Raw genomic sequence first — 16,272 nt, 5'->3', positions numbered from 1 at the left:
CGGATCTAGCTTGAGAGTCTCTTCTGTTTTCAATGGACCACAGAGTTTTCAGAATCATATGGGTGAGGAACTAGCAGAAGGGGCACTGAAATATTTCTGAGGTGGACATGGTGACTGGCTCTGGGCATAGGAAGAGGAGAGTAAGGGAAGAGACAATAAGAATGACTCTCAGATTTCCAGATAGTGAGTCCAGGAGGATAACAATGCTATGGTAAAATGCATAGACTATAGAGGAACATTCAGTTAAATAATATAAGGGTGCGAAGAGGGGAAGCTGGGTGAGGACAGGACTCAGAAGCTTCCATTCCTCTGGGGCAGGTAAGGAAGAGGAAGAGATTTGGAAGAAGCCTTTAGGGAGGCTGGAAGGGAAGCAGGTGAGGATCAGGATGTGGAGGGCAGGGATGAAATGACCCAGCGGCACATCAGGAGAAACCAGGTGGCATGTAGGGCAGGGGCACCCTGCCTGGCACCCACTGGCATTGAACGGTAAAGGTCAAGGCGAGCTCAGTGTGAAGAGTGTCAGCGAAGTCCTGATGAGCAACAACAGTGGACTGAGGAATAAACAGGAACAACAGCCTCTCATGAAGAAAGGCAGAAAACAAGAAGGCTGACGGGTTGACCCATTTGGAGCAAGAGCAGGCCTGGGACGAGCCGAACATGAATCATAGGGAATCACAGCCTGCTAACCCTGGAGGAGACTTGACTGATAGAGTGTCCGTCTGCCTCACAGACCAGGAAACCAATCACCAGATAATAAGCCAACAGCCCTGGGAGTTATGTTCCCCTCCAAAAAATAAAGCAGGCACACATATTACTCTTTGAATGTAAAATGATTGGAAGTATTGAAAATTCCTACTCCAAACAAATGGCCAACTCTGAAGGCACCATGTGCATATGTGCAGCTCAGTCTAATGGGTCAGCCAGAGGTTTGCTACAATAGTCAGCGGCCATCAGTGTCTAGCCTATTCAGATTCTCCATCATTCAGACTGTCAGGATATATGGGTTCTCCCCCCACCCCTTAATTGTCAGGATTCAAAATGATCTGCAGCACAATGGGCAAAACTACTGTAACTACTGGGCCATTTAAATTTATTGGGTTCTGGTTGAATAGGCCAGTATTACTGTAAGTGCAGCTGCCACTGTTAGGAGCTATTAGAATGGAACATTTGTTCAAAAGCCTCAACCCCTCATTTCTTCTCATACAATTGGAGCTGAGCTGGGCTGGGCCTCCCCCGCTCCCCACTTATGCATACTTTCTGCCCTGATTGCAGCTTGTCCCTTCCTTTTGTCTCGTTGATTTTCAATGTATTCAGGCCACTAGGCTATTCTTTCTTTATTTAAAAAAAAATCTATAAATCCCATGATTTTTTTTTCCCAAAAAATGTATTCAAAGACTGAATTCTCAGCCTCGTCCTGGTGTTCGGGATAAAGTGAAGTAGGAGTTTGTTTAAAAAAAAAAAAATACTTCCATAACACACACAGGGGATTAAAGATTTTCAAAATGTTGGTTTTCATTTTTAGGTTTAAGAAGTTCGATCACAAGTATTTACGGAAAATCTTAATCCGAAAGAACCAGCCCAAATCCAGCATTGTCTCCTTGTACAAGAAGCTGGAAATGAAACAAGCTATCGAGATGGTGGAAACCGGTATTCTCAGTTCCACAGCCTTTTCCATACCCCACCAGTAAGTACAACATGCCCTTTGATCTGGACTTTACACTTCAGAATTCCTAAGAGCACTAACTCATTGTTCAATTTAGAGATAATATACTAGGAGTGAAGAGGCAAAAATTTGAAGGAGGAATCATGAAAAATGAATGACCTAAGTTTGTACTTTGGCCCATGCTCAGCCTCTCTCACCTGGTTTCTGAACATTACTTTTCTAGCCAAAATTGCATGCAAGAGTTGTATGATACCTTTCCTTGGAAAGAAGGGCAAATGAATTATGGTTTACAAGACTTTTTCTCTCTCTTTTTGATTAATTTCTACCCTCTCACCCCTGTTCATTTGATTTTGCTAATCATACACTAATAATAATGTGCATTTCTCCCATAAGTCATTTCTCTTCCTCTCTTGCATGAGGAGAGACCCCATCAGCATTTTGTGATGCTAGCTGGGATTCAGGGTTGGAGTGGTGGTAACAGGAGGTAGGGTGATTGGTGGGCTAGTAAAATTTACCCCTCCCTCCACAAGGATGTTCCGATTTCTTTCAAGAAGCAGTTTATGAATTAAGAAAATTGCAGCATATTTAGGATAAACAACACCTCCATCCTGTCATCTTCTATAGGTAGGTAGTTGATCATGAACTTCAATTGTGTTCTCAATGTTTGGAAAGCAGGTTGAGATAAGAGCTAAGAACAGATAGCAATAAAACTGTCACTAATGCCGGAGTGTTATCTCACATCCCTTAAGTGCTAATGAGTCAGAAACACCCTTCCCTTTCTTCTATGGCCTGGGAAGAATCTCAAGTAGGGTCCCTGAGAATATCTCCATATAAACAGAAAACTTTCTGCCTTATTTCTTGGTGAGACTGTTTTCATGCTGCTTCATTGCATGGCTTGCTTTAAGGAAACTTTTTTTTTTTAAGGAAACTTTTGATACAGAACTGGCAATGTGCTAACAAATATTTATTGGCAATGTTGTACGGAGCCATATTGAAGCCTAAGGCAGAAGAAAAAATCAGTAATATCAATCCTGTCTTTAATCATTTAAAATGTGGATATTTTATTAATCATGAATTTTTTTTTCTTTTCTGCACTGACCTTTTTTTCTAAAACATTGCATTTGCATCCCCCTTAACTTGACAGAACTTTTTTGGCATCATCTTAGGCCCAACCTGTAATAACTCACCAATTATGTGCTGGGAACTATAAAGCAGACACAGTCACTGGCCTCATGGAGTTCCTACCCTAGCAGGGTCATGGCATCAAACATACATTTGTGAAGTCTAGGGAGCTAGGAGAGTGTAAGAGGTGGCCCTTTGGTCCCCAGGCATTAGACCTGCTTACTGAAGGGTGAATGGGAGTTCATGCACTGCAGGAGGGCTGGTAGGTTGAGGCACTTTAGGCCATTAGGAACTTCCTCAATCTGTTTGCTTACTAGTTATGTGAGCTCTTGGTCTAAGAATGTAAGGGCTCTTATCTCAAGTGAGAATCAGTCTGTCATGTGCTAAAACATATTTGCAATCTCTGTATTACATTGCATTAGTTGTAGGCAGTGGCCCCATCTCTAACCTCAAGGCAGTTTTCAAGCCAGCTTTATTTGGGGGGAGTCTTTCTGTTGAGTTCATTAGTTTTTAGACATCAATTCAAAAATTACTAAGGGAGCCTTATAGACTAGAAACTATTTTTCCTCTTATAGCCCAGACCAGTTAGTTAACTGGAGTAGGAGAGGAGATTCTTTTACCTGATATTTAATACAAGTTTAACTGTATTTAAATTGCATTTATTTGATCTCATCAGAAATCTGTACGACATCAAGCAAAAAGGAATTCCTCTCCCAAGATCAAAGCAGCTAATTTCTTAAAAACAAACCTTCATACAATAATAGGAAAAAGAAGTGTGTACTCAGCTCGCTTTTTATTTTTCTGTATGAGATGATAACAAAATGCACATATATTTTTTTCTTTAGAAGTTTAAGCAATTGTTCTACAAGAGGTTTAGCTTTCCAAACTAACTCTGTGAGCTGCAGAACACTACCACCAGAAGTTGTCAATAGCTTGGTGCAGACTGTGTTGTTTCTATGGAATTCCCTTACTTTTGCACACATTATGCTATTTGACCCTCTAAACAGCCCAATGGAATGGGTAGGGTATGTACATGGACTATTATTTTAAATAAGAAGCACCTGATTTTCCCATGAGTAGTAAGCTTTTAGAAATAACAGACGACAAAGGCTCAAACCAATTAAAAGTGTCAAACCTTTAAAAAGTATTTGGTTAATATTAAAGAGATATTAAAATGTGTATAAAATTTAGAGGCATAACAAACTGCAACCATAAACTTCAAAAGATCGTCCTTAAAAAGTCCCAAAAAATCTTAACATGTCATTTATTTTAAAAAGCGTGAATTACTTTATTGTAGTTTAAGACTTTTTTTAATTGATCACACATTGACAGGCATAGGTTTACACTTATGCATTCTTACACCGAAGATTCTGAAATGAAAATTCTGGCAGCATTTTCACTTCCATAATGGAGCATTGTGTTGTTCAGAGCCAGGCTCTCTCCTGTGCCACTCTTGACTCATTCTAAATGTTGGTCATTTTGGTGACCTTTCTAGAAAGACACAAGGAACCTACACACAGAGAAGAGCAGTTGGGTACCATTGGTCAATCAGTGGGCACATTCTTCATTCACCTTACCATGCGTTTCTCATGGATTTCATGTGTAAAGCTATCACAAGAGAATGGATTCTTCCAAATGACTTAGGGTATCACACTTGATCTTTTAGGAATTCATATTATGCCATGAATTGAATATCTACTAGATTTCATATTTATATTTCTGTGTTTAGAACTGAAGCATCTTTTTACATTATTATAGCATCTGATTTTTAAAAAGTTAAGAGAAATGTGAAGCTTTTATTTCAAATACATTTAGATTCAGATTTTCCCAGTTTGATTTTAAAAGCCATGAAATTACCACAGGACTATTATTGAAGGTGACAGTAATTTCCTTTATGGATATTGAATAAATGTTCTAGTGACAAGAGTCTTTCAGCTTGTAATTTTACATTTTTGACCTAGAGATTATTAGCATTCAGGTTTTCTAAGGATTATACCTTTCCTGCACTCACAATATGATCACTTTAGGGATGATTTTGCTAACGAAGTGGCATGTAGAAAAATATAGGCATCACCTTGCCTAAATTAATAATTCCTCTGTATAATTTCATAATTGTTGCTTCTCAGTGTGGATCAGTACGAAATAGTGCCTTTGAGATACCTATATTACATATCCAGGTAATTACATATCAACACCCTGAATGCACCTTTATTAAGTCTGGTCTTCCCCAAAGTGCTCAATCACAAACTGGGAAGAGCGCCAACTACTGCTATCTAGAGCTTAACTTTACCATTATTTTATGGTTTTTGCTATTTGGTTATAAATATTATTATGAACATAGGAAATGTAACTTTTTGATTAGCTGTTGTTTCTGCTCAGCCAAAGATTGCTTCCACCATAATAAAGAAATGTATTCAGATTGTGGGAATGTGTAGGTGTATCTCAATCAGAATAAATTAAATTTCAAGGACTTTTAAATAGTGAGGTTGAAATGCCCTGATAATAATGTTTAGATCACCAAGGGTGGTAACTGAATATCAATAGTGTTGACATTTGCACCTCTGAGATATGGAAACACTGATTTCAAGGATTTTGTAGAAAGGGCATTTGTCAGTCTACAGATAGAATTGCTAAATAAAATCTGGCATCCTGTGATACCCAGTATCCAAGTCCTTAAAAATATTTTACCAGTTGTACTTACAAATGCACAAAAAGTACTCACAAAATGTCCTTGCTCTTTATGGCTATATTGCTACTAATGTTTGGGGGAAAAAATACTTAAAAAGTGGCCTGTATTGAAACCAATAATTACTGATCTCTGTGATCAATACCCTAAGACCTTTGCGAGCAGGTGGTGGCATCTCAGTGCCTTTATGCATTGAGAAGAGCTCCAGTGAAGAAAGAAAAAAAATCAACACTCTGTAAGGTTTTATATCAAGATATCAAGGGAGGTGAGAGTATTAAAAAATGAATTTGATTTTCTTTAGTTCTCTCTTTTTTTGTTCTTACTTTCTACAGTGAACATATATTATTCATATAATGAAATGTTTTCTAGAAATTCCTGCCACTAGGTTGAAATGATCGAAATCAAATATATTTGTCACATGAGAATTCTACACATAGCAGTGTCATGACCTTGAAATCCTCAGAAGACAATCGTGCATTGACATAACCTGGACATGACTTGATTTTTAAACCCTTTCGGAGGCACTGCAAGGGGAGGGAGGGTTCATGGTGAAGGAAGCCTTGGGGAGCTGGTGATGCGGAGGCAGGGAGCAGTCAACTGCTTCTAGAATCTCACAGAGTACCCAGTGTCTCAGAGCTGGGCTGGCTTTCAGAATAGAAATAGTCTAAATATTCTTGTAAAATAGGATTTTAGTTTCTCACAATTATTCTTTAACTAATGATAAAATCCCTAAAGGGACAATTCCAAGGTAAATGTACTCGCAAAATTTTAATACTCCCTTAGATCAGTATTATTCAAAATGTGCTGTGCGGATGGTGTTGTCCATGAACTGTTAGTCACCTGTCTGTGCAAAGAGATAACTACAGATCTAGCCAGAGTCAGTCTTAACTGAGTAATCTTACTTCTATTGAATCTAACAGTAAAATATTTGTTTCTAATTTTATGGTATCTTTTTAAGAATTTATTTTCTAGCAATTGATTTTTATTGTCTTTTACCAACGTGTTTGTTCACAACAGATATGGAGGGAAAAAATACTGGTTTGCGACCACCTTAAACCCCTTTTTAAAAATGAGTTAGAATAATTCCTATGTAGCAGCTTTAGGCAAGGAAACCATATTTTCAAAATATTAAGTCAAGACACATATACTGACATTTCATAGGAACCTAGTAAAACAACAGAAAAAATTATGTTAAAACAGGAGTTCTGGAACTTAGAACTCCCACACATGTATTGATACTTTTATGGCACTCTTGCCAGGATGTTAGAATAATGCTTGGCTTCCCTCCAATGATGTTTCCAGGGCCCAGAGGATACACGGAACCAAAAGGCTTTCCCCGGAAGATGTGGAGTCCATGAGGGACATTCTGACACACAACATGTACCAAGTCCGACAAAGGGTGTGTATTAGCTATCTGACTTGTCCCATTGCCTGTCCTTCGAACCAGTCATTCAGGAATCAGTTCTTGTTCACATTGTCTCCTCTATATCAGCCTTCTTGCTAAACAATTTCTTTCTGCTTAATTTGGGGGACAGAAAGTTAATTGTTTACCTTTCTGCTAAAAAAAAAAAAAAAAAAAAAAAGAAAAAAAAAAAGAAATTGGCACATGCGGTGTAAAAAGGAATGCAAATCCAATTGCTGGCCCTAGGGGTCAGGCTGCCCTAGCCCTGCAGCCTGGTACTTTCCAGAACCAACAGGTCTCCCTCTCCCTCCAAAGATGAACAAGTGGTGGAGCTCATTCACCGCACCATAGAAAAAGATGGCACCGGGACATCAATGAGAGTATCAATCTGACTGACTGTAATAGAGCTTAAAAAGTCGAGATGGTTATTGAAACTGCAGTGCTGAAAGCCTACATTAAAGGAAATATATTGGGCATATTATTTTTAATTTTGGAGAAAGGAATGGAGTCTGTACTACCACCTGGGAACCAGGACAAAGTGTATAATAAGAACATTCCTGGGGGGCAGTGAGTGAGTCTTTCTGAAATTTTGATGTAGTTAAATAACATTTAAGCTTGTGAACTCTAAGTAGGATTTTTTTTTTTTTTTTTTTTGAAGTTTGAGGATTCAATTGAACTTCCCAATTCTTGAGTATGGTATGATTACAAGTAAATGCATTGTGAGGGCCTTGGTTTTTGTGACTACATTATATATCAGTCTTGATGGGCCAAAAAAATCCATCAGGCTCAAGTGCCTCGCTTTCAAGGAGAAGATGCTAAGGTTAGGAGAGTTATTTATCTGACCTATTGAAGGTCACACAAAAGGTTCCACGTTAAGAACCCGGGTCTGCCAACTGTCTACCCAGTGCTCTTTCCATGACTCCAAACTTACATGATCCAGTTAAAGTGAACGTTTTCTGGCTTCCTGTTTTGGAAAGGTCAGTGATTAAGGCGTATGTGTCAGCCAAAGGCTCTGCACCTGCTGAAGGAATATAGGTCAGCATCAATCATAGCAAGCTTAGAGTAAATTCAAGAGCTTTCAAATCATTCCAAGTGAAACTGTTTCAGTAAGACTATCACATTCTGATAAATAGTTAGATAAATTGTTAAGAACTTCCTGGCTAAAAGAATGTTGGCTGGCTTAGAGGGGCCAGAGCTCAAAGGCTGCCTGAAACTCAGCCTTTTCCCCATGTTGATGAAGGTTGAATTTAAGGAAGGTCCAGAATGGAGATGGAGATGCTAGAACTCCAACCTAGTCTAAAGTGAGGTTAAGTTCCATTCTAACTTTTTTTCCTTTCATGCAGGTTCCAAGAGAGCCACCTTTCTGCTTTCATAAGGGTGCCTGTTCAGTCTGTCCTCTGAGTTTCTCTCTTCTAAGCTATGTAACATATCTTCCTTTCTCATTGCCCCAAATAAGCAAATGGGTCATGGAAGGTCTCATGGGGAGAACATAGGTAATAAACAGAAGGGACTTTCAAGCCCCTGAGATGGCTTTTGCTTCCACTTTTGTTGCTTTGAGAGAGTACGCCTCATCACTCCTTCCCTTCCTGTCCCCTTTCGCATCCCATGGTTTATGTAGGTCATGTGACTCCTCTTTTCCCCATGGTCCTCTTGCCCTCTTGAAAGAAAAACTACTCTAGAGATGCAATGCAGGACAACTGCCTCCTAGGGTTCTAGTGGGTGATCTATAGTTTTGAGGATTGTCAAAAGGTGGCATCTGTAATCTCTAGCCTGGGTGATAGGTCAGTGGACCTCACCTGGTGCGGGGCTGATGGCTGGGGCATTTCTCACAGTCTGCATCTGAGAAGAGGCCATTTTGAGAGTCAGGAGTCACTTCAGGGCAAGGTTAGGATGAGTGCACAGTCTGGGAGATCCTGATTCATAGTTGATCTGAAACTGGGCTGGTCCTGCCTGGTCTGTTGCACCTGGAAGGGCTCGGGACACTCCTGTTTGAAGCCACTCCTCTCCACACGTCCAGATTATCACTGCTGGGCAACTTGATTAACTAACCTCTGGAGGTTCCCAGTGGGACAGCCCTCTGGGTTGCAGAAGCTCTTTGGAATGCCCTGGGTATGGAGATTGAGAAATACTCTCTTTACATTTACAAGGGAAGAAACTGACTTCAGCTCAGACTCTAAGTCAGAGATTGATGGGCAGCCCCCTGGGGTGCTCCTAAATGATTCAGGTCACACTCAGAATCCCCACACACTTTCAAAGAAATGAACAATTTATCTAACTTCAGCAAATATTTAATGCACATTTAGAGCTTCGCCCCATAGAACTCAAGTTCAAGGGGGAAATACAGTTTTTCAGTGATGCATAGGACCTACTATGCTCCCTGCAGATAGGCAAGGAAAAGCACATGGGTGATGTGATATGAGATGAAATAGAACAAAAATATCCAAACATTCCTTAAAGTACAGCCCTCAAGTCAAGGTGTAGGAAACTCCTATTAGCAACATATACATATACATATATATATACATACAGACACATACATATATGTGTATATATAAACATACGTGCACATTGAATTCACTTTTACATGAATTTAACACTGATGAAAAATTGTGAAAGTTTGTTTTGGTATTCTAGGGATTTAATTTAAAAATCTTTTTGTGGTAGTGTCGTATGTCATTCTTTAATAGCTTCCTGTATACAATGTACTTAAGTTGAAGTCCATCATTAGTGATGGTGGATGAGAGCCCATATTTCAAACTATCTTCAAAATTTAAGTGTTTTTGCCAGGTTTTTATCAGATTGGTTGATTTGTCAAGAGTGGCTGGTAAAGATCTCCTATCAGGTGACGGTGAAAGGTGGCTTTGCAAATTCCTCATTGTTCTCTTGGCCTCCACTTATACCTTCTTTATGGAACTTCTTTTAGACAATTGTCTGTTTTGTGAGGATTATTAGTTAACAGATAATAAAGGCCACAAATCTACTTAAGTAGCTATATATACACTTAAAACAGAATAGACTAGGGATGTCTGGGTGGCTCAGTTGTTGAGTGTCTGCCTTCGGCTCAGGGCGTGATCCTGGGTTCTGGGATCAAGTCCCACATCAGGCTCCTTGCGGGGAGCCTGCTTCTCCCTATGCCTATGTCTCTGCCTCTCTCTCTGTGTTTCTCATGAATAAAAAATAAAATCTTCATTAAAAAAAAAAACAAAAACAAAATAAACTAAAAGCCAGTGAACCAGTGAGGACACTGTTGTCAACCTCTCCTCTTCTGTTCTGACAGGAAACTGGACCATCTTGTATATCAACCAAGCAGGGGTCTGTTATAAATCTGCATATTAATTACAAATAAAGCTTAATTTCTCTTGTATTTTTTATAAAAATGAATGGAAACATAAGTATTAGCATTTTTTTCCCTCACACTGGGGATCATCTTGTGGCGTCTCCTGGAGTGTGTTCGCCTCACCTAAAGGACCCTTGCCCTGGAGATGGAGTCTCCTCTTTTGGCCGGTTGTCCCCAGCTACCTCTTGTACCTCTGTCCCACTTCTCACTATACTTTGAATAAAGGACTAAATCCTCCTGTGGTAAACAGATTCCCAGCTCTGACCCAGGTGGTCCTTCTATGGCCCATAACAGTTTTTCACAGCTATGTATTTTTTTTTTTTCACAGCTATGTCTTATCTCATGTGTTCCCTCTTTCTGAAGGGACCATTTACTCATCTTTCAAGACTCAGCCCAGTGCAGTGCGCCTTTCCCACCCAAGACTGGATCAGTGCCCTTTGCCTGGACTCTATAAGTCCCTCCAGATCCCAATATCTTCTCACTTCCTGAGTGTGTAACCGTATATGCTTGTTTGACTCCCCAACTAGACCATGAGCCCTTTGAAGACCATTCTTCAAATGTATCCATTTTTTAAAAATCCTGCACCTACCATGGCACCTGACATATAGAGCATTTGCTATTTTGCTATTGAATTGGAAATCCTTATCATAATATCCATTAACCGGGAATGGTAGTACCTGCTGTCCTGAATCTGTTATCCAGTGGGACCAGTATATTTCCTGCTGCAGAGTGAAAGTAAGGAGAAAAGAAGTTCCAGTTAAGCACTCTGTAAACATCTGAGGACCAAGGTTTGTCTGTGGTTTGAGACAGGTTACCACTGGCCTGGTAAGAATAAGGAAGACATTTTTTATAAAGATAATTGATTCAGTTTGAAGGACTACTCTTTAATCAACAATTGTGTCCTTCCTACGTTTTGATGTAAAAATCTCTTCCTGAGGCGCCTGGGTGGCTCAGTCGGTTAAGCGTATGCCTTTGGCTCAGGCCATGATCCTGGGGTCCTGAAATGGAGCCCCTGTGTCGGGCTCCCTACTCAGTGGGAATCCTGTCTTTCCTCTCCCTTTGCTGCTCCCCCTACTTGTGCTCTATCTCTCTCTGTCAAATAAATAAATAAATATTTAAAAGCAAACACAAAAAATAAACAAAACCTCTTCCTTTTTGAACTGATGATGGTGATAGTAATCTGTTGATTTTTTTTAATGTATCTTTAATTGGCAAAATGTAAAAATGGCAACCTTAATGAAATTCCCAAAGTAGTTTTGACATTTTTCTCATCCATTAGATCCAAACACTCAGTAACCACTGTCCAAACATAAAAAACAACAACAACAACAAAAACAAAAACCAAAAAACAAAAACAAAAACAAACACAACCTGGGAAAGGATGTGGGTATGGGGCAGCCGAAGTGCATGGGTATGTGAGGACCCGACTGCTGCAAGGATATGAAAAAGACAGTGCAGGTGGGCAGCAGGGCTCCACAAGCCAGAAGGCATAGGCTCCAAGCCACAGCTCTGTCTTGGTAGGGGTGGCCTCAGTCACAGGCTTTTCTTCTCAGGGGTCACTGCTTGCTCCTCTGTAATTGAGGCAAAGGCTCAGGTGGCCTTTTCAGTGTCTTCTTTCTGTATAGTCTTAGTTGGTGAAATGTCCATCCATGGTCTCTGAAAGCCATGGTTGGGTGGAGATGTCCTTACCTTATCTGACATTCTGTTCTTTCTGCAGACCCTGTCCTACAACAAATACAACCTCAAACCTCAAACAAGTGAGAAGCAAGCTAAAGAGATTCTGATTCGCCGCCAGAATACCTTAAGGGAGAGCATGAGAAAAGGTCACAGCCTGCCGTGGGGAAAGCCGGTAAGGTGGGGGCTGTAGACTCACCCAGGAGCAGGTGACTGCAGGCAGGAGTAACAGGAAACCACCACCTTGTTGTCAGAGTAAAACAAAAGTAAGAGGGCACAAGACACTAGACAACTTCACTCTGGATCCAGAGCCTTCGGGTCCATGGTCAGGATGAGCCTCCAGGATGGGTCAGTGACTGGAACACTCACACTGGGCTGTGAATCTAAACCAGATGCTAACCAGGTACTGAACATTCCAGGGGAACCTCCATGGACTGGGGTGCTGGGCTTGAGGAAGCTTACTTCTCTCCCAGGGAGCTATAGGGAAGGATTTGTTCTTGTTCTGGGCTCATCTTCGGATCATTCCCTGTACATTGGAACTGTTCTATTTGAGGCCATATCGAAACAACTTCTGGACAAAGGTTAGGTCTGGAGTAGATTCTAATTTCTACCCTAATCTTAGTGGCTAAAATATAATGATAATGATGAAGATAGTAATCATAGCAACTAACCACCTGAGCAGAGGGTTAAGTGACCTTGTTCAAACATTTTAGTTTCACAATTTATCATTTTCAAAATAGAAATCAAACTATTCAACCTGTGATCTTGTAGGAATACCTATCCTAAGCTAACACTGAGAGGTACCCGTGAAATTACTAATAATGTCATGACATAGCATGCATATTGTGTTTTTAAAGCAGACACATGCTTTCTAGTGTTTTCTTTATCCTCACTTTCTGTGAACAATGTAACCCAGGCATTTTATCCCCTTTTTCCAGACACAAAATTCAAGCACAAAAAGGCTAATTGGCTTATCCCACTTAATTATAATTATTCCTGTTATCAGTGACTGGAATGCAGATCTCCTGACAATGGACTAAATAGTCTTTGTTTTTCCTATAAAAATATATATCTCAATAATCCATAAGTCTATTTTCCTTACTGAAAAACAAATGCTTTCCAAAATAAAGTCACTTTGAGAGGTTCATAATGGTCTATTTTATCATGAGAGGGAAAGGAAACACAAAGAAGCATTCTGCTGTCTTTAAACCAGAGTAACGGGGGTACAGGCGAGCCTGTAATCCTAAAGAGGTCCTCAGTGTGGGCCGATGTCTCCCAGTTTCTCATAGGACACTGAATCTCAGACTCATCTCTGCTATTCCTTTCTGCTTGTTACCCACAGGCCGGTACCAAAAATATCCGCTACCTCTCCTTTCCCTATGGCCACCCTCAGCCCGCAAGAAGAGATACAAGAGTTGATGATTTCACAGGTAACCTGCCTGCCTGGCTGCTCTTCTTTGCCTATAAAGGGTCAGATGACAAATATTTGGGAGCTCGTGGGCCAAAATATTATGTAGGTACTTATATGATAAGAAAAAGAGAAAACTTTTTTATTAATCTAATTCAGAACTTGATTTACAGTTTTTACATTTACTGAAATTTGAATTTCATGTCATTTTTACCTGTCATAAATAGTCTTATTTTTTTTTCAGCTGCTTAAAAATGTAGCAATTATTCTTAGCTCACAGGCAATACAAAAAGAGTCAACAGCCGGATATAGCCCAGGGGTGATAATTTGCTGATATAAAATTGGCACTTTTTTGAAATATTTGAAAATTCTAACTCAAATTAATTAAATATTTGAAATATTTAAAACTTAACAGGATTCTCCAAAGTTGGTTAAATTTTATTAAAATAATTTCTCAAATTTACTGATGACTGTTTCCTGTTTAATATCTAATCCTTAAGTAGAATTCTTAGAATTATTGAAACTGCCTATTGTTCTATTAAAAGCCATTATTTTTTAAGTGTATATATAAAATGATTTTCTCTTAGCAAAAACACATTTGAAACTCAAATAGGCTAAACATATAGGATTTTAGTATTAAATCTTTGAAGAGTGAATATAATTACTCTTTAAAATGGAATTTTATTTCCTTCTGATTTAAAAACATGCTTGGTATAAAATAAAAACCAATCAGTAGAAAAAAAGCATAAAATAAGAAAGTTAAAAGCACTTGAAACCCCAACACCAGATATAATCACTAGAGAACATTCTGGTAAATGTTCTTCTATAGTTCTCTCTGCACCATCTTGATCCCTACCTTATATGTATCTGATACAAGAAATAAAGAAAAAACACACAACATCATGTTATCCACAAAATCACTGTATCATCGTTGTTTTGGAATTTTTATGAATTACCTAGTTCACTCTACCATCTATGTGGACATATTTCCATTCAATGGATATAAACTAAATAATAATTTTTATGAGCAATCAATAGTCAATTATATAAAATAATCCTAGCTTAGTTAGCTAAATCCTTATTAACAAATATTAAGGTATTTTGCCTTTATATCTAATATGAGCAATGATATATAATAAGCATCTCAGATCACTCATGATTGATTTTTGCACAAATAATCTACTTCCTTAGTATGTTTCCTTGGAAGCAAAATTTGGGCATCAAAAATCACACATATTTAAATTTACCCTCACACCAACAGTCTGTGAGAAAGGTCATTTCCAGACACTTTACCCATCACTCAAACTTTTGAGTAACCTATGATGTGATAGGATAAAGTTTATATACCATATATACCGTATTAATTTTCATCTGAGTCTCTGATTTTTAATAAGGTTAAACATCTTTTCGTATTTTTTGGAAGCAACTGTGTTTCTTCTTGGGAAGTTTCTGTTTCTGTCTTTGGTCATTTTTTTTCTATTCCATTGTTTATTTTCTTAAAATTAATTGGAAGAACTCTGTATAACAAGGATATCATCTATTGTCTCATGTTTGTTGCCAATGGTTCCTCTTCCAGTTTCACATTTATCTTTTAGTTTTTAGATATACTTGCCATTTAGAAGGTTTTGTTCTGATTAATCAAATCTGCTCCATCCTCCACAGAAAAATTAGAAAAAATTTACTCAATGTTTTTAAACTTTACTAGTTTAATGATTCTGTTTAAATTTCAAACAGAAATTTAAGATTTGAGATTTATCTTTATGTGGATTAAGACAGAGACACTCTTCAGATTGTTTTCCAATGGTCATGCACCTGTCCCTACCCCATCTTTTCCTCCAAGATGAGAAGCCATTTTTGTTGTGCAAAAGTCATTTATCCTAAGAGAGTTTGGGGCTCTCAGTTCTCTTTCACTGATCTAGCCATCTATTCCCAGAACACTGTCTTGAAAGTAGTGTCATTTTATGTCATAGAAGAGCTAATCCACAAATAAAAGCAAACAAAACAAAAGACCACCACTGTAGGATGTATAATAAATTAATTTCTAAAAATCTTCCTGGTACAAACAATCCGGTGCTATTTACATTGTTTGAATGAAGAGAAAACATGAAATTCTCACAATCATTTCTTACGGTGGACCTCAATATCATGTGCTCCTGTAGCAGATCACCATATAGCAATCCCACTTGAGCACAAATGTGCTATTCTTAAATAAAGCATTATAAACAAATACAGTAGAACATTAAAGAGATACTATACCTTACAAAGTGGAATTTATTGCAGAAGTAACATTGTTTAACATTTGGAAATATGCTTTCATTATTCACCAAATGAATAGGTCAAAGGATCCTATTCTTTGGCATCTCACTCATATTTTCCATAATAATAATGAAATCTGAGAAAAATATATGTAGGATTTATATGAAGAAAACATAATAGCCTGTCATTTTCTCTGTCATTTTGTTTCAGTAAAGGGGAGAATATTGGTACCTCCCAGAAACAGCAATTTCACCCTGAGGTGAAGCCAGGCAATGCATACAAAACTCTTAGAACAGTGTCTGGAATCAAATAAATGAGAAAGAAATATTACCCATTATAATTAATACTACTGAGGAATATTGAAGAAGACTTAATTTGTCAGTGGAACATGAATTAAACTAGGCATGGAATGACATCTTGGCCTAGTGCACTTTTTTTTCTTTCAAATGTGCACAACTGGTTCAAAATTTTATTAAGTGAGCAAAAATAGACCTAGAAATATGAAAAGGGAAAGTAATGAAATGGGACCTATTTTAAAATGCTTAAGTTTTTAATTTTAATTCCAATATACTGAAGATACAGTGTTATATTAGTTTCAAGTGTATGATATAGTGATTCAACAATTTTATACCTTACTAAATGGTCATCAAAATAAATGTACTCTTAATCCCCTTCACCTATTTCACCCCCCCCCCCACCTCTTCAGGTAACTACTAGTTTGTTC

At 38.4% G+C, this 16,272-nt stretch overlaps 1 protein-coding gene across 1 annotated transcript in view; it reads left to right on the top strand.

Moving 5' to 3' along the window:
- SLC9A4 (solute carrier family 9 member A4) overlaps positions 1 to 16,272 on the top strand; it is a 72,673-nt gene that overhangs the window by 51,046 nt on the left and 5,355 nt on the right. The window contains exons 8-11 of the mRNA XM_041754072.1: positions 1,523 to 1,684; positions 6,774 to 6,870; positions 11,928 to 12,059; positions 13,227 to 13,314. Of these exons, the coding sequence (XP_041610006.1) occupies positions 1,523 to 1,684; positions 6,774 to 6,870; positions 11,928 to 12,059; positions 13,227 to 13,314 (479 nt within the window). The remainder of the gene's footprint in view (positions 1 to 1,522; positions 1,685 to 6,773; positions 6,871 to 11,927; positions 12,060 to 13,226; positions 13,315 to 16,272) is intronic.

Source organism: Vulpes lagopus, chromosome 5, assembly GCF_018345385.1.
Source record: "Vulpes lagopus strain Blue_001 chromosome 5, ASM1834538v1, whole genome shotgun sequence".
NCBI classification, from domain to species: Eukaryota; Metazoa; Chordata; class Mammalia; order Carnivora; family Canidae; genus Vulpes; species Vulpes lagopus.
This window is presented reverse-complemented; position numbering and strand designations above follow the sequence as displayed.